Below are 21,751 nucleotides of genomic sequence, written 5' to 3'. Positions count from 1 at the left end.
CCAGAAGGTACTTTATCCCATGTCTAAATCTGGGAAACTTCAAATTCTGACTGCTTTGGCTTGACAGAAGTTATTGTTGGCAGGCCCGACATACCTTTCGATTTGTTTGCATTTTAGCGGGCATGTCCAGCGATTTTTGTTATATTTAGCGCTTGAGCATGCGATTTGTATTTTGTATTTTGGATATGTATAATGACTGGATTTCTGTTTTTGTTGTTCTTTTATTGTATGCTGTTTGTTATTCATTTTTCTATTCAACTGCAGTGTTGTTCTTTCAATGTTTGCATTTTGCTTTTTTAATGTCGCTGTTTAGCCGCATAGGGTAGGGTTGCATTTGCGGCCGGGACTTTTCAGAGATTACTTTTGAGCTTTATTTTTCGGGTTTTGTATTTTAGATCATTGGCATCGGAGCTTTCACTCTAGAGGCATCAATTGAAGCGGTTTTGCAGTTAAGAAATTACTCAAGTCTTCTTCTGCCTTTATATTTAGGCAGGAGTCAGCCCCAGAATGCCTTGCAGGCTAGCCTAGCCCCGTTAAGTTAGCGGCTTATCCATGTCCGGTGGAGCTTGAGCCCAGTCATCAGAGTTAAACGTGAGGGAACAGACCACGGCTAAAGAAACCACATCCCAAAACAATAATATGAGCCTTCTGGTATGTCCAAGTGATTTCCCTCCCGAACCTCGCCTCGAAAAGAATCATCCCTTCGAGAGAAAAAAACTAAAAAAAGAAGAAATATATTTGTGTTCGCGGTTTAGCTCTTCCTCGCTGCCTGGAGGGCAAGGCCGTTCAGACGACACCATTGGCTTAGCCGCTGCCTGCCTCTGAGCCCTCAATGATATCACTGTTTGCCTAGCACTGATATCCAAAACTCTCCTCTGACTTCTCCCAAAATCATTTTGATGTTAACTTGAGACCAAAATAAATTGGCTCAATTTATTATTTGCCTGTTCACGTTCCGGGTTGATTATGTTACGGTTATCAGCTTCCCCTCAACTCCTGCAGACAACCCCTGAACCAGTTGACCAACCAAAAGGAACAAATAAAAATACCCAGGGACAGTTTGCCAATGGGAACCCAGGATACGCAACCAGCAGCAGAAATCGAACTATCCGTCTGAAAGAGTTCTGCAAATGGAGAGACGGTACTCCCGCAACCACATTACCGCTGAGACGAGCTGAAAATGTTCACTTCCCTCCCTTGGGCTGAAGAGCTCGTATTTTTAACTGCGGGTGCGCCTCAGCTGTGGCAGCCAGTGGGAAGGACGGAAGGGTATCGGGTACCTTTTCCCTGGGATGACACCTGAAGGAAAAAGAAAAAGGTACGGGACTACGGTGGTGTGCAGATGTCTGAGATTTTGAAGAGGAATGACCTGCGTGGATTGGCTGACAGTTTAACGGGTTTCACTTGCTTTTTATTTTGTTTTTCTCCAACTGTTCCTCCCATGAACGCCGTGTTTTATTGATAGACAAATGAATTTTTAAATTACCTGGCGTTTTAAAGAGCAAGGCTACCTGTAAGACATTTCTCTGCTGAGATAGTACCTGCGTTTCTCATTTGGTTGGCATGTTTTCGAGTCTGCTGGTCTCAGGAAGTCGAAGTGGTTTGGACGTTGCGGTGCTTGTAATGCCGGGGCCCCAGAGCTAGCCTGTTTGGGAATGCGGCTTAAAACCCCGCCTGCCCCGCCGGGCTTGGTTCGATTAGGGTCAGGCTGCACCCCGTGACCACGCAAGCCCTATCCCTGAGATTGCTTTAGTCTTGGCGACTCTCTTCCGCTCCGCGATCAAACGGCGAACGGCCAAGGAACGGCAGAATAGCGGCCTGGCCCCGGTAACTGGTTGGGCACAGATTTTGTAAGCTGACCTTCTTATGCTTGCTTCCCACTGGTCGCCCTGCATGGCGCACGCGAAGAGATGAACATCATTGATGCTAGCGAACCTGATTTCCAGCAAGGCCTATACCGGAATCATATGTTAGAACCTGGGAACCACTGGGGTATCCGTACGAAGGATCGCTATGTTAACGCCAAAAAAGCTGAAAAAAGTGTAAAAAGACAACAACATGGGAATTCCGCTGGCAGGCCGCAGGTCACCTGCGCGAACCGTTCCAATATGACCACAGATTTCCCTGGCGGAAGAGTGGACTAGCCACCAGGCCTGATAATTATTCAGAAATGGCTCGTATGTAATTGGCGAAAGATGGTTAACGATCGCGCCTTATTCTGCTTAGCCTTCTGATTAGTTATCAGGGACAAGGGGTGAGAAGTTCGACGGAATGAGGCTTCTCAGAAAACCGCTCATAGTAAGTCTCATCATACTCCTCCCATCAGCCGCGCGAGAAACAAGGGCCTTACTTCTCACCAACGCGATCTCCCGCCCCATCGCCCCCGCATATTTTGACGCTACTGACGTTTAATGTAGGGATTGTTGATGCCATGATCACGGGACATTTTCTAGAAGGCTTTAGCGGCCTTCTAGCGCGGGAGTAGCGGCTTTTTCAGGGATCAATGCACTCGATCGATCCGGAGTGTGATCAAGCTTGCGATCCCAGAAACCAATCTTTGGGTGGAATTATTCAGTGCCAAGGATTTAAAGCAGACGAAGACCCGTATCGTGGTCAGCTGTGCGTCTTTCTGACGTGCCGTGACCCGCCAGCCAGGGGATTCAAATCCATGAACCCCCTTCCATCAGGCTTCTAGAAGCCTTCCCGCGGAGATCAGACCGGTGCCCGACGAAGACTCCACTTGCCCTGTTATCTTTCCTTGTCTCTCACTCCCAGGCCATACCAAGGAAATGCCTCTCCACAGATAGATGGTTCCTCACAGCCCCTAGTACCCCGCATCTCCCTCATTCGCCAATGGCGGAGAACTGCGATTCCTCAGGTCCTTGTTCACTGATATCATACCCTCTCCAGTGACGACAGGGAATAAATTCCGCTGCATTGCGGGTTATGACGAGTTATTGGTCAGGCGTAAGATTCATTGCCCCAGTCATGCTCCTCGAAATCCGGTCTGTTTGGCGGACCTTATGTTTCTCTGTTCCGTACCGGTTGCCCAAGCACAGTACCACCTAGCCCAACCAATCGATATCAAAGGAGCCGATATCTTTCCCATTGGGTAGCAGGTACTGCTTGGCTTTCAATTCTACCCCTTCAACCATTAGCCTGCTTGGAGGACTGTGGCATGCACATCCTGTTGACGGTTACTGGATGAGGCGCAGCAGTACGAACGGCAAGTTTCACCAAATCACAACACCGGCCGCAACATCGGTCACAGCATCAGAAGAACTTCAAAGCCCCCAATAAATGAAAAGCTGACGGCAATGTATTTAGTGCGCCCAAAGGCAGTATTATTACATACGGCTCGTAAAGGGAGACTATAAACATGCCAGCCTCCGAGCTGGTTAGCCTCAGGTTTTGCACCGCCACATATCATTCTAACCAACCAATCCCAATCACAGCCCTAACTCGCACCATCAGCACGTGCAAAAACAGAAAAGAAACGAACCGACGGACACGTAGAGGGCTTTTCTTATTATTTTTTCACCGCAAATCCTGGCAGGTTGTGCACGAACGATCATGTCAGGCAATTAAAAATCTGGCGTCTGCTCGCCTGCAAAAAGAAAACCGCCCCTTGCCTGATTAAAGTCCACACCTCACTTTCAAACTGGTCGCTCCCCACCGGTGGAGTCTCCCGAGTCGCAGCCTCCCAGATGCCACCGGGAAATGGCATGTCCTTACTCTAACGCTCAGCCAAACAAGCCCTTGTTGTACCGTATATAGTCTCCGAGCTATACAATCTGTCCGGAGCTCGGTAAACTCGTAAAAAGCGGGCGCCGGATGTGTCATACTACCTTCCCATCGGCCTCCCCGTCACGACAAAAAGGTAAACCGGCGTAAATTCTCATTCATCCACCAAATTTATATCCACCTTCCATACCGGGACACTTGATGGGCTTCGGCTCAGATCTGCCTCAAGGAAAACGCCTTGGGGTCTAGTTTTGACTCAGCATTCTTTGCATAACCAAAAAATATATGGGGAAATACGGCTTGGTTCAAGAACTAACTGACCAATGATCCTGTGAGATTCTCCGGGATTTTGATAATGCGGAAGGCAAGTGAAGCTAGGGTCCACAGTAAATCAATCATACGTGAAACAGACCAGTTGACTAATGGGAGGGAGTTACATCCTGAGGATCACAGTCATTCACTCTTGAACTCTTGATATATGTTTTAGCGGCCTTGGGCGTGAGTCACTCCGCTAATGACAAAGCTGTGCATCGAGTCTTAAACTCATTTTCCGTTCATGTGTCCCTGACACAATCGATCGATTGTTTCCTTTATTTTGATATCTTTCTTGCGTTAAAAAGAAAGATAGAAATAAAAATTGCTTTGAATAGTTTCTCATCTATAGATTTGGTCACAAAACAGTTACAACTTGCAATAGCTTCTCTTGTATTCCACCCAAGTATATTTTTATCAGCAGAGTTGTAGTTGCGCTGAACTAGACAGCAAAAATAAGGAATATAAACACCAACCCTTTTGGTGTCGAATTTGTTAATTTATCATTATTAATGCTGTAGGCAAAGGCAATTTCTCATTTATATAGCCATGGGATATATGTGTCAAGTTGAGAAAGTGAAAATGTCACATTAGGAATGATGGTTGTAGAATAACCAAACTAAAAATGCGGAAAAGAGGCGATCATTTCAATCCAACAACCAACTCATGTCTACAGGAGATATACAATCCTGTACTGGTCTGTGTTTGCTCTGCTTTTGAGGAATAAATTGAAAAGGTACGGAGTATGTAATGATCATATTGTTAAATGATTGGATATCTGAATCTATTGCTGAATAGTTATAAACATTTCATGCCTCCCACCGTCCTTGCTTCTCCCTTCCATGTTGTCGTTTTTAGTGTGGCTGCTGGCATTTTCATCCAAGGGCGTCCTGTTCCTGAATAAACGGAGAACAACAGCCTCTGTCATTCAGCTCCAAATATGTAACCGCCCAATATTGGGCGTGGGCGTAGTGGTGGTGCTGTCATCGAAGCCATATTGGCAACCTGTGGGTAGTGTGTAGCACTGTATCCCGCCATGGTACCCGCTCATTCGTGCTGGCCCCTTTCTCACCCCCTTGGTACCCATCGCTTTCTACGATTGGGTTCGGCGAACTCTGAACTCCCACTAGGTACGCGCCATTTTGTCTTCTTCCTTTTCCCCCTGCCGTTTCTCCTTTTTTCTCCCTTTTTCACTTAACCAGCAGAAACAATGACGTAAATAAAGTGGAATAAAACCTGTAGATGCAAGATCTTAACGGGGAAGGAAAGGAGAAGAAAATTTCAAGCCTTGTAGACTAGAAGTCTTAGTATTTTGCTGTAACAAAGATAAAAGCCGAGCCAGCCACGCTGAAATGCGGAATGCCTATAAAAGCGTCATCCCTCAAGAGAGAGGAAGAACATAAGAGAGAGAAGAATGTGGTACTGGCAAGGTTGCTGAAATATTTCGTTGGAGAAAGGAATAGAGAAAAGTGCTGTGCGAAACAGCTAGTAATCCAAGGGTATAGGTAGGGAATATATGTCTGGGATTTCATATCCACCCATCATTTTTTTGTCTCTGGGAAATTGATTGCCTCCCATCGAAAATTATGGGATCTCGCACAACCATCTCACCTGTTATAAAGGAGGAGCGGCAGAAAAATCGGCCTGCAAATGAATATAAAGTCGTATGGTTGTTGTAATGGTGTTCATGTATAAAACCAGATGATCGTAAACCAGTCTACAAGGCTAGAACTCGGGAAGGGTCACGTAGAAACCGTCTACGGTAACCGGTAACTTCCGTCGCAATAGTGTTGAGATCTTTCACCTTATCGCGTCGCATATCGCTGATGGTCTGTTTTAATCCGGCAACATACTCGTCCCGTTCTTCAGGAGTCTTTCCTTCTCTGAGGGAGCTCATTTCAACAAGTATTCTGTCATCTATGAGGGTTAATATCGGTCCTACGTCAGCTTCCGAGCACTGCCAAAGGGATAAAAGGGGACCGGGAAACATTGCGGGATATATAGTCGAATGAACGAGATAAGAGAAGTGAAGGGTGGGGAAGGGCTGCAAAAATGTGGAAACATAATCAAATTCTTGAGCTCATCTTCGTCGACGCACCACTCAAGGTCATATGTCGAAAGTGCTGATATTCGCACGAATGGTCGTTACAAAATCCGCCTGCGGCCTCGTATGGACATACGTAATTATGAGGATCGATGTTATGGCTGTAAGTTAACGAGCGATAGCCACCACTAACATCTTCAGTGAAGCGAGGGTGATATCGGTACGCCTTAAATAACCTTAACGGACTCCTGTAAGGGGTAAAATAGCGATGGGCACGCTCTGCATCCTCTTTGGCCTATTGAATACTTTAAAACTGTCCAATGGAATCTGAAGGGGCGAGGTCTTCATACCTTGGGAGAATCCGGACCGAGGTCAGTCACAGCGCCCTGGGTATCTACAGTTAGTGTATTCTCATTTTGGGATAGAGAGTATGAGTCGGCAGGTACATGCTCTACTTCATCTGGTAAAACAAGGCAGGGCGAAGTTTGAACGAGACCGGGTTGCTCTGGAGCAGGATCCGGTTCGGGAGGTTCGTATCCATCCGATCCAGATGAAGATCCCTGGTAACTCATTGAAGCTCCAGAGTTATCAGGTTTAACCACGGGAGGAGCTGGTTTATTCTCCAAACCAGTGTGCAAAGGCTCAGGAGAAACGCTCGCTTGAGACGATCGCTCGCCCATATCAGTGATTTTTGATTTTGCAACGGATTCAGATCGAGATGGGGCTCGCTCTTCCAGTGCCTCGGGGTCTTGTGTCTCTTCTTCTAGGTCCAACATATCTTGTGTGCTTCCCATCGACTCGTCCATGGCGGAGCTAGAGCATGTCGTCCCATCATCTGCAATGTCAGCTTGGGAAAGAACGCTAGTTTCCTTGGGGGGAGACATTCTCATATCTATCGCTTCTTGGGATGTCTTTGGGACGGTCTCAAAACGCGGGGCCGCCATCTGCTCCCTAGCCGACGGTTGGATTGATGATGTGGAGCCACGGTCTTGAACCACACCACTGAGAGCTGATTCTTGATGGTTTAATGCAATCTCAGCAGTAGTTTCCTTTGAGGTGGGTTGTTGGGCTAGAAAATTGTAAACCGAAGTGTGAGTTTCTCTGACAACTAGAACAATACTAGGGGCCGATCGCGATAGGCTGCGAGGAAGTGCGAAACGGTAATCGCCATTTTGGGAGTAGAGCTCACCTTGATCATCACACATATCTTCATCCTCATCTGCTTCTTCCAGGCGGTCCTTAGTGGCTTGGAGTTCCTCAATAGATTGCCCAGCGGTTTCAATCCCGAGGGATTCTAGTTCTTCAATGAGAAGACGTTTTCCGGCTTTTCCCTTCTCGATTTCGGCCAGTAACCTTTGTTCTTCCTCACGAAACTGCCGCAACCGCGCTTCGGATCTTTGTAATTCAGCATCAAGTACGGGAAGCCCGGATTCTATTTCTCTTTTGCGCATGAACTTCTTCCGTATCGATTCAATATGCGTGGGGTCAAGCGAGCCCTGCGGTAGAACTGACTGGCTACGAAGGGCACCATCAGAATTTAGGCTTGCTTGGATTCCCGAATTCACTACCTTCTCCGGACTGGTGGAATGAGCCTGTGAATTCTCGGGTTGGCTCGAGGGTGGCACAGCGAGTTCAGTTTCTATCGTCGACTTGCATTGAGCTTCTGGAGCAGCGGAACTGTTCTCGTCGGCTGAGGTTGTAGCCGAGTGCGCTAAGGCTCCCGGTGACTCTACTCGACTTGCAGATTGTTTTGCTTTCTTGCGCTGCTCATACTCTGCTATTCTCTGGCGCATGGCCTGGAGCTCCGCGTTTAGATCGTCTGGACCCTTCCCTCGGTTGCGCGGCTGTGGTGTCGATACTGCCGGAGTGGAACGATGGGAGTAGTTCCGTGAAGGGAAGTCGGATAGGGGAGGAAGATCTCGGGTTAGTAGTTGATTCGATGTCGAAGTCCTACCCGATCCGACGAAAGGGGATTCGGCTCCGGGGCCCTTTGGCTCAGTAGTATCATTATCCGAACCATACATGAATTCATCCTCACTTATGTCAATAATCACCTTATGTTGGGTGCTTGAGACACTCTTTTCTTGTGCAAATTGAGTTTTCTGGAGTGCGGGGCTCGGCTCATCAGTGAAGTCGGACGCCCTTGGTCGTTTTCGGGGAGCTCGTATCTTTATCGATGATGGCTCCGCTGATGGGATGGAGTTATTACTATTAATAGAGACTTCTTGGGTTTTAGTAGGTTCAGAACTAGTCATGAACAATCCAGGGATGCGAGCGTTTGACGGTGGCTCGGGCGCAGGTGGGCGGCTAGGCAACGGATGGCTTAGGGATGGTAGAGGTTGGGAGGACTGAGATGGGGACGTGGAATTTTGCGAGCTAAGAGTCAGGCTGTTAATTGCCGGAAGTCGTTGGGCAACAGCCGGAGCTTCAACAGCTGACCGGGTTTGGCTTCTTCCAATTCCTTGTTTTTTCAATTGTTCCATTCGTTGCCTAGCCAACTCCGTCTGGGCCTTATTCTTCTCCTTCGCCCGAGTCTCGCTGGTAACCTGGGGTGGCGACTGTGAGGTTGGCATTCTTGCGGTGGAAGGAATATCGTTAGCAGGGACTGAGGGCGATTTTTGCAGTGGTATTGACTTCTTTGGGTCTTCAGACTTGGCAGACTCTGTAGTACTCGGAGGCTTTGCGGCCTTATTTGCAAGCATTCGGGCAATTATATCCTTGCGCTCCATAGGCCTGCTTGAGTCTGTAGTGAACGTATTTGATATTCCTTGTGTCGGCTGGTGGTTCGGTATCCTGGGTGCCTCTGGAACAACTTCACTGTTTGGGCCTTTGACCAGCGCATCGGGAGCTGAACGCGAGACAGGCGTCATAGCAGCTTCAGCGTCGGAATCGGGAACGACCAGCGGCTTTGCAGCTGACATGGGCTTCTCTTCTTTTGACTGATTAGTGGTGGCGTGCTGTTTGTTTCGGGTGGACGTAATTTTGAGTCCAATCTCATCGTAAAGCCGTTTGAGAATAACTGGATCGATGCCTTCGTTTACAAGTTCATCAAATTTGATATTGTGGGGAGCTAAACCTAGTAATGCCCCCTGTGCCTGGACTCGTAGTTGCGCTGGGGACTTGCCATATAAGGGGTATGTCCGGCTTCCATTAGTAGTTATGTCTATTTTATCACAGGAAGCGGGTGACTGGACGGAAGAGACAGGCAATGATTCGCGAGGGCTTCTCGCGTCTTCCATCGGGACTGTGTGGTGGCCCCGAGAGCCTAATTTATCCTGAGCACTTTCCCCATGGACAGCAGATGTGCCAGTATCTAAATCGGCCGGTCTCATATCCTGGCCAGAGAACCCAGCGGAAGTCTTATTTGGCTGGGGAAATTGATGCTTTCCTAGCTTGTTCGAATTTCGGGGGCCTTCAGGAGGTTGCTGACGCGTGCTGGATGAATGAGAAAAAGAAGGTTGTCCTGCGCCATGGTCAGTTGGATGTTGCCATAATGCAGGATGAGCGCAAATACCCTGAGCACCAACGTCACTATACCGCTTCGGTTTTTCATTTGGCCGATGTGGCTGTAGATATGGCCCAGCAATGTCCTCTTTCGGTTGATGGTCTTTGTACCCATATGACTCTGGTTCCTCTGCTCCTATCTCCCCATTGCTTAGCTCACCTTCCTCTCTGTCACCAAAATTCGTGGATTCCGGCGATTCCATTGGGTCCGAACCTTCGGCCGTAGCGGCCGTATCATTTTCTTTTATTGTAGCACCCGTGAGGGTTGGAGGTAAGTTTTCAGCTAAACCATTTTGTTGGGGTTGAGACGCGATGGCCTGCTGGGGAAAGCCCACGGAAGGAGGAAAAGGTGGCACGAAGGGAAAAGGTGGCGCAAAAGGTATGGGCGCGTTATTATTACCCGAAAAACCTGGAATCTGAGTGCTTGACTTAAAGCTAGGGTTGTTGGTCGAGTAGGATTGAGGTGGTGGGTGGTAGGCATCAGAACCCTCACCTAGCGCTGACGAGGGAGGATCTCGAGGCCATTGTTGAGAGGGGTTATAGTGACCACCGAACGAAGGGGTAGGGGGGTAATTCGATGACATATTGAGAAGATGTTCGTAGTCGCTGGTATACAAAGAGACGGGATATATTATATCACGGGCGGGCTTAGGATGGGTGGCTGGTTGATATTAAAGAGATCCTTTAAGCCCTTCTGTAAATGTGAGTAAATCCGACCCAAGTCGCAATAAAGATGTTGAATGTGTATTACGCGTCAAGAAGAGTGAGAAGCGGCAGTAAATACCACCAGTCTCCAATCGTAACATCACACACCGCACAGGGGGTGATTTTTGTAGTCGGAGAATGAAAACGGATCTTTTGGCGAGAGCTAAATGGTCGATAACCTGGAGAGGTAGTTCATCAAAATAAATCTAGCCACATCACGAAAACATGCGTAGCGATTAGATAGTATTGCACCGTAAATGATGTACTCGAAGCATGAGTACGCCTGGTGTCGAAAGCAAGCCGTAGTACAGAGAAAAGAATTTGGCGATGATGGTTAGGAGAAGATGTGGAAGTGGAGAAGAAGAGGAGAAGGCGGTTGGATTTTGGATTGCTAAACGGAATAAACCGGTCATGTGACTTCCCACCAACGACCTTTGACATTTCCAAGTTTGTTTGGCGCCCAGCGCACGGGCCACCGCAACCCCGGCAGCCGCAACAAAGTAAACAAACACAGCAACTGCTGCAGCTTGGATGAAGTCACTCAACAGCCCATAACAACAAAAGTCAATAATATTACAACAATTGCAACAGTTACGACTCACCACCAGAAACGATTGTTTCTCTGGGATGAAAGGAGAAGGCTCTTTACTTTATTCTTTGCTTCTGATGCGTTGTTTTCTCTCTTATTTCATTCGTTTCTTCTAATATCTCCAACCGATTTAGCTACTTCGCGACCTGGATCCTTGACAAGCAGCTATATACACGCGCCATAGAGAGAACTAACTCGAACTCATGAGCTCTGTCTACTCCTAAAGTAAATCGAACATGGCTCCCCTTCCACAGAGCCCTTCTTCTAGGCGTATCAACCCGTTCAGTCGAGGTTCTCCGTCTCCTTCCCCGCACTCGCCGCAACCAGCTCCAACCTCATCTCTAGCCAGTATTAGGCCTAAGTCTGTTGCGTTCACCACCTCGGTTCCAACAGAGCAATATATGCACAGCCGTAATGCGTCATTCTCACCCATGAGCTCGGGGACGTTTGTATCCTCACATGCCAGACAGCGCTCAAGTTCAAGAAGCAACTTACCAACCTCGAATACATTTGCTCCGCAATTTATAAAATCGGAAGAGCTACGGAGAGGCGCTGATCAGATCCGTGGGATTGAGGGCGATAATGACTTTTCAGGAAAGAGATATGTTTGGTTGAGGGACCCGGAGAAAGCTTTCATTCGGGGTATGGTCTTGGAGGATGACCAGAATGGACGTTTATTAGTCCAATGCGATGATGGCGGTGTATGTTGAAAGGTTTAAGTTGGAATTACTGTAGTACGGAGTTTGCATGCTAATAATTTGGCTTTTCCTAGCAACGTGAGGTCGATGCCGAGAGCGTCGATAAAGTCAATCCTGCGAAGTTCGATAAAGCGGACGATATGGCTGAGCTAACCCATTTAAATGAGGGCTCTGTCATTCACAATTTGCATACGCGCTATAAATCAGACTTAATATACGTAAGAAATATCGCGGTTTCTGTGTCTATATATCGGTGAATTATATATTAACGGGAAGGTGCAGACGTATTCTGGGCTCTTCCTGGTCACTGTCAACCCCTACTGCCCATTACCCATTTACACGAACGAGTATGTGAAGCTGTATAAGGGTCGGACACGGGAAGAAACACGGCCACATATCTTTGCCATGGCAGATCAAGCATTTCGAAATCTTGTTGAAGAGAGGCAGAACCAGAGTATTTTAGTCACGTATGTTTTTCGCGCGCCTGTTTCCCGAGGTATGAGTAACTGACGTGCGTACAGTGGTGAGTCTGGAGCTGGCAAGACGGAAAACACGAAGAAGGTCATTCAATACCTTGCAGCCGTTGCATCCTCCTCAGATGTCCCACAAGGCCGCTCCGCCAACAAACAATATTCCAACCTTTCTCAACAAATATTAAGGGCGAATCCAATCCTTGAGGCGTTTGGTAATGCTCAAACCGTGAGAAATAACAACTCCTCCCGCTTTGGAAAATTCATTCGAATTGAATTTTCACGAACCGGCCAAATCTGTGGCGCCTCCATCGATTTTTACCTCTTAGAAAAGTCTCGTGTCGTGAAGGTCAATTCCCAAGAACGAAGCTATCACATATTTTATCAACTTCTCCGTGGCGCAGATAAGGAACTAAGACGGCATCTTCGGCTTTATGACCTTGATATCGAAGATTTCGGGTACACGCGGGATGGAAACGACTCTATTTCAGGCGTTTCCGACCTTGATGAATGGAATGCCCTTATGGAAGCCTTCGATATCATGAACTTTTCTGATAACGATCAATTGTCAATTCTTCGAACCGTGGCTGCAGTTATGCATCTGGGAAACGTCACCGTCACCAAGGAAAGCCTACGCGCTGACCAAGCGACACTGACACCCGAAGGATACGAAAGTGCTGCAAACGCTTGTCAACTTTTGGGCATCCCAGTTGATCCCTTTGTGAAGGGCCTGCTTCACCCTAGGGTAAAGGCTGGGAGGGAGTGGGTAGAGAAAGTTCAGACCCCTGAACAAGTACGGCTTGCTCTCGATGCGCTGGCAAAAGGTATCTACGAACGGGGATTTGCCGATCTGGTCATACGAATTAACAACCAACTTGACCGCAGTGGTACATCAGGTGAGGATAGCTACTTTATTGGGGTTCTCGATATTGCCGGCTTCGAGATCTTTGAGAGCAATAGCTTTGAACAGCTCTGTATCAATTATACCAACGAAAAGTTACAGCAGTTTTTCAACCACCACATGTTCGTCCTGGAACAGGAAGAGTACGCCAGAGAGCAGATCGAATGGCAGTTCATTGATTTTGGAAAGGATCTTCAGCCCACCATCGACCTCATAGAGCTACCAAATCCAATTGGTATATTCTCCTGCTTGGATGAAGATTCCGTGATGCCAAAAGCCACTGATAAATCTTTTACTGAGAAGCTTCATTCGTTGTGGGATCGAAAATCCCCAAAATATCACCCTTCTCGCCTCACCCAGGGATTTATCCTCACCCACTACGCTGCGGAAGTCGAGTACTCTACTGAGGGCTGGCTAGAGAAAAACAAGGATCCTCTTAACGACACGGTCACCCGACTGTTATCTTCGTCAAATGATAAACATATCGCCAATCTCTTCGCTGACTGTGCCGATGTCGACGAAGAATACGGAGTATCAAAGAGCCGCGTAAAGAAAGGACTATTCCGTACCGTTGCCCAAAGGCACAAGGAGCAACTTTCGAGTCTCATGGCTCAGCTACACTCTACACATCCTCATTTCGTGCGTTGTATTTTGCCTAACCACAAAAAGAGGCCCAAACTGTTTAATGGTCCATTAGTACTAGATCAACTCCGCTGTAATGGTGTACTGGAGGGTATTCGAATTGCTCGCACTGGATTTCCCAACCGCCTTTCATTCACAGAGTTCCGGCAGCGGTATGAGGTTCTTTGTCCGCGAATGCCAAAGGGATACATTGACGGGCAAAACGCGGCGAAAATCATTATTGAGAATCTGGGGCTGGACAAAGCTATATATCGTATTGGTCTGACAAAAATGTTCTTCAGGGCTGGTGTGCTTGCAGAACTCGAGGAGCAGAGAGATACTCTCATACGCGATATCATGACAAAATTCCAGTCTGTTGCCAGGGGATTTGTGCAAAGACGTATCGTAAGCAAACGGCTCTACCGTACGGAAGCCACCCGTATCATCCAGCGCAACTTCCACATTTACCTTAATCTAAAATCGTCGCCATGGTGGACATTGTTTATACGGATGAAGCCTCTTCTCGGAGCCACACGAACTGCCGGGGAAATAAAAAAGCGCGACGAGCAAATCAGGAAGCTTGAGGAGAAGGCACGAAACGACATTGCAGAGCGCCAAAAATTGGAAGACGAGAGGAGGAGGGCAGACATCGAAGTGCAGCGGATAACGAAGACTCTCGAGAGTGAGCGGGCGCTGGCGCTGGATAAAGAGGAAATTTTCAAGCGACTCCAACTTCGGGAGATCGAACTGAGCGAAAAACTAGCTGGCGCGATCACAGATCAAGAGAGCTTGGAGGATCAAATGGATAAGTTGATCGTGTCCAAAAAGAAGACGGAAGAGGAGTTGGAGCTTCGGCGTTCGCAACTCGAGCAGGCTGCCCAGATAATGAGTCGCCTGGAGTCGGAGAAACAAGAACTTCAAGGACGAATCACCCAACTTGAGAACCAGTTACAAGATATTGAGAATAGTCACAAAAAACAGGATGGCGAGGTTGACAAATTATCTCATGAAATCAAGATGCTCAATAGCCACCTCAGCTTGAAGGAACGGAAATTACAAGATCTCGAAGCTAAACTTCTTAAGACCGACCAGGACCTCGACATCAAGCTAGCAGATACGATCAAAGAGCTTCAGTTTTCAAAAAAGCAAGTGAAAGATCTCATAGAAGAAAATAGATCAATTCGTCAGCAGATTTCTGATTTATCCTCCACATCGACCGGGTATGAAGAATTGGTCCGACGAAAGGAAGGGGAGATTTCCATCCTTCGTGGAGATGTGAAGAAATTTGAGTCGGAGAAGAAATCCCTGGAAGCCGAAAAGCAAACTCTTGCAAGCCGACACAGTGACATGCAGCAACGGTTCCGTGAACTCCAAGCGCAAACCGATGCTATGATTTCGGAGAAGAAGAACCTGGAACGTGAAGTCGCAGATGTTAAAAAGCTACTAGAAGCCAAGATATCCGAAGATGCTGAGGCCGGACAAAGTCGCAAGATGCTTGATCAACAAGTTAAAGATCTCAAGGAACAGCTGTATGCCGTTCAAGCCGATCTTAGCCGTGAAAGACAATCAAGAGACGATGTACAAATGCTCGGTGAACATAAATATGCGCAGCTTCACCAGGAGTTTGGAAATCTCAACGAGTCGAAAATTACTATTGAGAAAGAAATGTATATCCAACAAGACACATTACGGCGAGCCACGGAAGCGCGAGCAGCAGCTGAGACGTCCCGCAAAGAGTTGCAGAACGAGCTTATCAAACTACGAGAGCGTTTCACTAAAGTTGAACGCGCACATTTGGATGCCGAAACCGCAATTGAAAAGAAAATTGTGGCGCAAGCGAGCGAGCGACAAGCAAGTTTACGACGAGACCTTGAGGCAAAAACCAAGGAACTTGAGGAAACCGAAAAGGAGCGGGCTCGCCTTGCTGTGCAGGTGCAAGACTTTACTCGAACCATAGCCGAGTCTGAGGCATTCCGGATTCGTCATGACCAGCATAAGGAGCGCTTGGAACGCGAACTTGTGACTATCAAAGGGAGGCTTGCTGCGTCGGAAAATGATAATAGGGCCCTGCTTAATAAAATCCAGCAAAAGAACCTTGACATTGCTCGCTCAAATTCCCGAGCTAGTGACACGCAACGATCGAGAATGGTGCAAATCCAGAATGAGAAGACTCGGCTAGAGGAAGTCAACAAGCAGCTTTCACGACAGCTGGACGATTCTCAGCTATATATCACCGCGCTGGAAAAACAGAAGGAAAAGTTGGCTCTAAGTGTCGAAGATCTCAACCATGAAGTTACCAGAGAACATAAGGCCACCCGAAGTGCTGAGAAAGCTGCATCAGCGGCCAATATACAACTTGCTGAGGCAAACAGAAATCTCGAAACCGAAAGGCAACTAAGGACCCAAGCCCAGACTAACACGCGAAAACTTCAAGCTTCAGTTGATCAAGCGAATAAAGAGCTTCAAGATTGCCATCACCAGCTGATGCTTCTCCATAAAGTATTTAACCCTGAAGCAGACGAAAATCCCAGTTCCTGGGAAGCGGTCAAACCGAGCTTGTCGAAGAGCGTCGACATGGCGGCAGTGTTGGAGACGGTACAAAACAAACTTAGAGTTACCGAAGAGAAATGCACTCGCGCTGAAAGCCAACTGGCTGAGATGCGCCGACGCCACGCAGATGAGATGGCTGAGCTTGATGCGCGATATTCCTCTTCCAAAAGGGCGCTGCTTGAGGAGATCGATCAAAATCAAGTTGCCGTGTCGCGATCGCCGAATCATTTCAGGAAGAATTCGGAACCTGTCAAGCGCTACTCGAATCCTTCGACGCCTAACAATCGCCGGTTTAATTTCAATGACTGTGCTAATGATTCTGCCCGATCTGACAGAACCGTGGACACTGTGGCTTACCAGAAGCGAATGGATACTGCTGCTGAAATTGAGATGCTTCAAAATCAACTGCAACTCACGGAAATGCAGAATCGGCATCTTCAAAGTCAGCTTGAAAGGTCCACTCCGGCACGGGATTCGTGGCAGGATGAAAGCCCTTCAATCCGAAGAATGCAACTGCTTGAGCGTGAAAATGGGCGCCTTCATGAAAAGCTTGATGACTCTGCCAAGAAAGTATCTGCGCTGGAACGCAGTATTCAAACTGGAGAGTTGAGTCTCCGAGACGTCCAAGCCAAATCTCATGAAGAACTCTATGATCTTCTGAACTCTCAGGAGCAGTCGAGAAAATCACTGCTCCAAGCCCACAAGAGTGCACTAGCTGACTTAGCAGATGCCAAAAGCCAGTTCGACAAGCTCAAGCATGCGAGGGCAGGCCTCGAGGTTGAGCTTCGGGATGCTACCTCTGAGTTGAAGGAATCACAGTTTGCCAGGGAACAAGATGCGGCTAGTCGAGCCCAATTACTCCAGGAGTTTTCAGACCTCCAAATCAGACTAGATGCTGAAACTTCCAAGGTCGTCGACTTGACCTCCAGCCTCGAACTCTACAAGAGTCGCGCCGATGAATATTTTGGGAAGCTTGAGCAGGCTGAAATCGCTGTCTTGAAAGCTAGTCGTGCCGAACAATTCGCCAAATCGCAAGCCAAGGAGGCAGAAGACACTTGTGCGACAATCATGGCAGAACGGAAACAAATGGACAACCTTGTCGAAGACTTGCAACGCCAAACGCAGTCTTATGAAGAAAAGGTCGAGGACCTCGCTGCTGATCTCGACGCGGCATTACAAGCAAAGAGGAGGCTGCAAAATGAATTAGAAGACTACAGAAGCCAGCGTGCCATGGACATTGAAGACAAGGAAACTTCCTTGGAGCAAACGAGGAAGAAATATCAAATGGAATTCTCGACTTTGACAAATGAGCTCGAGATCGAGCGTGAGAATGTGCTCCATATCCGAGGGGAAAATGCTCGGTTGCGAGAAGAGATCGAGGAGCTCCGGTCTAAGTGGGATGACGAAGTCTTGAACAGCTCTACCTGGGCTAAGGAGAAGTCGCGGCTGGAAATGACTTTACAGGATGTATCTATTTCACGCGACGAAGCGGTTAATGCGCACAACGATGCGCAGAGCAAAGTAGTTACATTACTATCCCAAGTACGCGGTCTTCGAGGGTCAGTCGATGACATTTCCGGTGAACGCGACGCACTGCTTAAAGAGAAGCGAACTCTTGAAACACGCCTCAATGAAGCGTTGGATCGCTTGGCTGAACTTGCACAAGGAGAGAATCCTTCGCTCCGCAACGCCGCCGAGATGGACCGAGAGCTCCTTGAATTAAAAACAAAGCTTGCCCAGCAAGAAGACTTGTCTTCAGCTGCGATTGGAAAGATGAGACGAGCTGAAGCCTTGGCAACTGAAATACAGAAAGAAATTGTGGCTGAACGTGAATCAACTGCTCAGCTCTTCAAGGAAAAGGCTGCCTTGGAGAAGCAGCTCAAGGAGGCGCAGTTGAAGTGCGTCGATTTGGAAACTAAGGGCTACTCCTCTGCGAGCCAGGATGTAAGGTTTCTACATAAGCGTATCCAAGAGGTAGGATATCCCATCAAAGTAACATGAATCACATTTAAGGTATCCCGGAACTAATATGCATATTTGATATAGCTTGAAACCCAGTTGGATGAACAAGAATCCAAGCGGAATGCTGACCAACGATTGGTCCGCAATGTTGATCGCACTGTAAAAGACCTTCAATCCCAGATCGATCGCCGTGATAAAATGAATACACAATTATCAGAAGATATTTCCAAGTCCCGCGACAAGATCGAACGGCTCCTCAAGACCATTGAAGAACTTCAATCAAGCGATTCTGAAAATCAACTCCAGGCCCGTCGGGCTGAGCGGGAACTACGTGAAGAGAGAGAAAAGTCTCTACGACTTGAGCGAGAGCTGGAGGCTTGGAAAGGGTTGCGGGTTGAGAGAGGCAGCGCAATGGGTCGCAGCGGGACTATGCCTACGTTGAGTGAAATTGGTGATCGATTCGGTGGAGCCAATGGCAGTCGCCGAGGTAGTGGTGTCTTTGTCGGTCCGGGGCCGAATGGACCTATTGAGGTTCCTCAACGGAAGTTGAGTAACTCCAAAGGTTTCCTATAAACGGTCGTTTTGTGCCCCTCTTTTTCTGTTTTTTTCTGTTTTGTTTGTCAATTTGAAGATTCGTCCTCGTTTGTTGATTGGGTAGTATGAGTTCTATTTGCATGTTGGTTCATATGGATTAGTAGGACAAGGCGGTTTATGTTGCCATGAATGCATGAGATACGTGATGAGAAAGACGGGTAGTATGGTTTTCTCCGGGAGCAAGACAGTTCTTTAATCTATGTTGCTTTTCTTATTGTTAGCTGGTCTTTATATAGGCGCTGATATAGTTTTGTTTGATGGTTCCCTGAATTGATCATATATGATTTTAGCGCATATGTAAATACATACCCATTCATATTAGAATTGTATTCTTTAGACTCGAATTAGAGTTGTGATTGATTCTTTTTTTTAGGTACCTCAGAAATGGGAAGCTCCATATGTGACAACGCTAACTCGATTAAGAAAACTTTCAAACATCCACGGAATCGTCGTCACGTATAAACTTTCTGCACAGCAACCACCTGGATATATAACAACCGTTCTTTTTTACTACCGTTCACAAATCTTCCCCGGTAGAAAGGCCAAGCTGCCTACGCCTACCTATTTAATTAAATCTACTTTTTATTCTCTGCTCGTTCCTTTCACATACCGCAGCCATGGTAAGTCACCCTATCGCCGCTGCGACCACAAATAGAGAGAAAGTAACAACAGTGACAAAGCTAACTATACTCATTTAAATCTAGGCACGCAACAGCGAAAAGGCGCAGTCTATGCTCTTTCGCTTCCGTGCCGCCCAAGCCGCTGATCTCGGTATCCTCGACATAGGACGCACTCGCCGCCCCAAGGCCATCACCTCCGTCACTTCGATTCCCGTATGCGAGAAATGGCGGGGACAAGTGCTCAAGGAAATATCGCGCAAAGTCTCGCGCATCCAAGATCAGAGTTTGAGCGACTACCAGATTCGCGACTTAAATGATGAGATCAATAAAGCGATGCGGGAAAAGTGGATGTGGGAAGTGCAGATACGAAACCTTGGAGGGCCGAATTACACACGTGGTGGCGGGAGGGTATATGATGATGATGGCCGCGAGATACCAGGTGGTGGGAAAGGTTATCGATATTTCGGGAGGGCGAAAGAGTTACCAGGTGTCAAGGAGATGTTTGAGGCCGCTGCAAAGAAACAGAGGAGGACAAGCAGGGAGGACGACGCTGGTGGGGGAAGAGTCGTTGATATATCCCGGAGAAATGTCGACGCTGCGTATTTTGGATATGGCTTGGATGAGGAAGATGGGTCTCTGTTGGAGTACGAATCCAAAAAGGAAAAAGAAGCCTTCGAGAACATCCTGAGGAGAGGAGAGGACGAGGCAGCGGATGGGTGGGAACCACTTCCTGGAGATGGTGGGGATGGCATCGGGTGGAGGTTGCCTACTCTCGAGGAGGTCCAGGAGGAGTTGGTGGATAGACGACGGCGGAGGCTTCTTGACAAAATTCTTTGATATTATGATATTATGATGGGATGTCATTTCTAGCCGGTTGGCGTTTTTCATGATTGTTAGCCTTTTAATGTCGTTCTGCATGCTCATATATTATTCTATTCGTTAACTGCATTCTGCCTATCTATAATTACATAATGTACAAGGTTCATCTAGAACAATCGTGTGAATGGGATTCTGGCATTCAAACTGTCTCCACGTTCTCCATATGTTCTTCCCTCTTGTCCTGTTTCTCTGCCTTCTTAGCCTGGTTAATGCTTCCGCCCATAGCTGCCAATCGCTCTTGCTGTATGTTCAACGTCGTCTCCTGTAAATTGTCCATGATAAAAGCTCCAAATTTTCCCTCTCGATACATGTGAATCATCTTTCTAGCAGCGCCCTCGAGGTCTATGGTTCCACCTTTGGCGAAACATCCTGCTTTAGCACCAAATGACTTCAAGAAATGTATTATATCATTCGTTGGTTCCGTGTATTTCCCATATAGTCTTGGTTTGTGGAGATTTATTTGGTAAAGCAAATAGTCAGCCAGCGTGATGGTTGGGATAATAGTGTGTTTCACACAACCACAAAGCGCAAGCTTCAGCATGCTTTCCGAATCTGGCATGTATGGCACAAAGACTCCAGGTGTGTCGTGTAAATAGACTGAACCCCGAGCCCTCTCGAGAATTTTAATACCGGTGCCGACTTTCCTCGTCACGCCAGGATCCGCGCCGGTCTTGGCTGCTTTTCCCTTTTTCATGACAAAATTTCGGAGGGCGTTTATCAGGCTTGATTTTCCAACATTCGGCATTCCAACAACCAGGATTCGAGCACCTGTGAGCTTATCTAAGTTAAAAGGTTGCCTTTTAATCGCTTTGACGATCGGGACGATAGTATTCGTGTCGAAACGGTTGGTAAAGAAGGTTTTTGAGGACTTATGCCATCGTTGTATCATCTTCTCTTTCTAGGTAGACACAACCCAACATTAGTATAATAGGTTCTCGTGGAGAGGAAGCAACTATATGTCTAAGGGCTGGTACTCACGCGCTGGTTCGCTAGCTTGAGATCGCCTCCAAGGTCCCGCTTGGTATATATGATCCACCTAGGTTTCTCACCCAAAGCTTCCTCGAACACAGGGTTGATTGATGTGGCAGGAATTCGAAAGTCTCTACATTCAATAACATGATCGATCGATGACAGCATCTTTTTCATTTTCTCAAGTCCAGCTCTATGATGGCCCAAGAAATATGTGCGCGGAATGCTGTCAATTTTCGGGAACGCCGCGCGTGGCACAAAAGTGGAGGCTATCGCGGCCATTCTGCCAAGGAGAACAGACAAAGGCGAAAGTTGCAAGGAGTAAGAGGTAGATTCACATGGTAAGTATAGACACGCTCCCTGGATGTAGGGGAACGAAGGTGGAAGATCAATGACTTGATTGCAACCAATATTGCATCGTCTTTTGCGATAGGGTGAAAAACTAGCTACAATACCTAGGTAGGTTTCGAATCACGTGGTCTTGGCGGAAGATATGCCGTTGCGACGAGGAAATTCGAAGCCGATCCCGGTTTTCGGACCACGGTTAACTCCAGAGCACTGCGACAGACAACCCTATCCAAGCGCGAAA

At 47.5% G+C, this 21,751-nt stretch overlaps 5 protein-coding genes across 7 annotated transcripts; 3 read left to right on the top strand and 2 right to left on the bottom strand.

The window, feature by feature from the left end:
* Positions 1-75: 75 nt before the first annotated feature.
* BDBG_01159 lies at positions 76-10,653 on the bottom strand. Of its 3 annotated transcripts, none has more exons than XM_031720215.1 (6): positions 9,615-10,653; positions 7,290-9,563; positions 6,551-7,169; positions 6,451-6,486; positions 6,155-6,395; positions 76-5,973 (listed from the first exon to the last, which is right to left on the bottom strand). In XM_031720215.1, exons 1-4 carry the CDS (start codon positions 10,186-10,188, stop codon positions 6,477-6,479), a joined length of 3,477 nt encoding a protein of 1,158 aa, XP_031576289.1. In that variant the 5' UTR covers positions 10,189-10,653; the 3' UTR covers positions 76-5,973; positions 6,155-6,395; positions 6,451-6,476. The 3 variants fall into 3 exon arrangements, with proteins under 3 accessions (XP_031576289.1, XP_031576288.1, XP_031576287.1); XM_031720214.1 differs by having other exon boundaries at positions 4,417-5,973; positions 6,547-7,169; XM_031720213.1 differs by having other exon boundaries at positions 4,417-5,973; positions 6,451-7,169.
* BDBG_01160 (uncharacterized protein) lies at positions 1,181-2,144 on the top strand (the record flags this gene model as incomplete). The annotated part of the gene is made up of 3 exons (XM_031720216.1): positions 1,181-1,276; positions 1,702-1,850; positions 1,931-2,144. 3 exons carry the CDS (start codon positions 1,181-1,183, stop codon positions 2,142-2,144), a joined length of 459 nt encoding a protein of 152 aa, XP_031576290.1.
* A 186-nt stretch (positions 10,654-10,839) lies between the features above and the next one.
* On the top strand, positions 10,840-19,045 carry BDBG_01158 (myosin heavy chain). Its single transcript, XM_031720212.1, has 5 exons — positions 10,840-11,599; positions 11,671-11,814; positions 11,879-12,063; positions 12,118-18,112; positions 18,185-19,045. The coding sequence occupies exons 1-5, from the start codon at positions 11,135-11,137 to the stop codon at positions 18,671-18,673; spliced, it is 7,278 nt and encodes a 2,425-aa protein (XP_031576286.1). The 5' UTR covers positions 10,840-11,134; the 3' UTR covers positions 18,674-19,045.
* On the top strand, positions 19,046-20,655 carry BDBG_01157 (pre-mRNA-splicing factor isy1). Its single transcript, XM_031720211.1, has 2 exons — positions 19,046-19,314; positions 19,399-20,655. Exons 1-2 carry the CDS (start codon positions 19,312-19,314, stop codon positions 20,149-20,151), a joined length of 756 nt encoding a protein of 251 aa, XP_031576285.1. The 5' UTR covers positions 19,046-19,311; the 3' UTR covers positions 20,152-20,655.
* Positions 20,181-21,645, bottom strand: BDBG_01156 (mitochondrial GTPase). Its single transcript, XM_002628202.2, has 2 exons — positions 21,172-21,645; positions 20,181-21,091 (listed from the first exon to the last, which is right to left on the bottom strand). Exons 1-2 carry the CDS (start codon positions 21,442-21,444, stop codon positions 20,333-20,335), a joined length of 1,032 nt encoding a protein of 343 aa, XP_002628248.1. The 5' UTR covers positions 21,445-21,645; the 3' UTR covers positions 20,181-20,332.
* Between the last annotated feature and the right edge of the window lie 106 nt (positions 21,646-21,751).

Source organism: Blastomyces gilchristii, assembly GCF_000003855.2.
Source record: "Blastomyces gilchristii SLH14081 genomic scaffold supercont1.2, whole genome shotgun sequence".
Taxonomy (NCBI): Eukaryota; Fungi; Ascomycota; class Eurotiomycetes; order Onygenales; family Ajellomycetaceae; genus Blastomyces; species Blastomyces gilchristii.
The sequence above is the reverse complement of the archived record's forward strand: the minus strand, read 5'-3'. Positions and strand labels throughout refer to the sequence as shown.

Bases quoted from the DNA above. Each gene is read 5' to 3' on its own strand.
- BDBG_01159 (XM_031720213.1), bottom strand. From the start codon at position 10,188: ATGTCATCGAATTACCCCCCTACCCCTTCGTTCGGTGGTCACTATAAC. The intron at 7,170-7,289 runs GTGAGCTCTACT...ACAATTTTCTAG, and splicing joins AGATATGTGTGATGATCAAG to CCCAACAACCCACCTCAAAG. The intron at 6,396-6,450 runs GTATGAAGACCT...AGTATTCAATAG, and splicing joins TCGGTCCGGATTCTCCCAAG to GCCAAAGAGGATGCAGAGCG.
- BDBG_01158 (XM_031720212.1), top strand. From the start codon at position 11,135: ATGGCTCCCCTTCCACAGAGCCCTTCTTCTAGGCGTATCAACCCGTTC. The intron at 11,600-11,670 runs GTATGTTGAAAG...GGCTTTTCCTAG, and splicing joins TCCAATGCGATGATGGCGGT to CAACGTGAGGTCGATGCCGA. The intron at 12,064-12,117 runs GTATGTTTTTCG...ACGTGCGTACAG, and splicing joins AACCAGAGTATTTTAGTCAC to TGGTGAGTCTGGAGCTGGCA.
- BDBG_01156 (XM_002628202.2), bottom strand. From the start codon at position 21,444: ATGGCCGCGATAGCCTCCACTTTTGTGCCACGCGCGGCGTTCCCGAAA. The intron at 21,092-21,171 runs GTGAGTACCAGC...GTGTCTACCTAG, and splicing joins TCAAGCTAGCGAACCAGCGC to AAAGAGAAGATGATACAACG.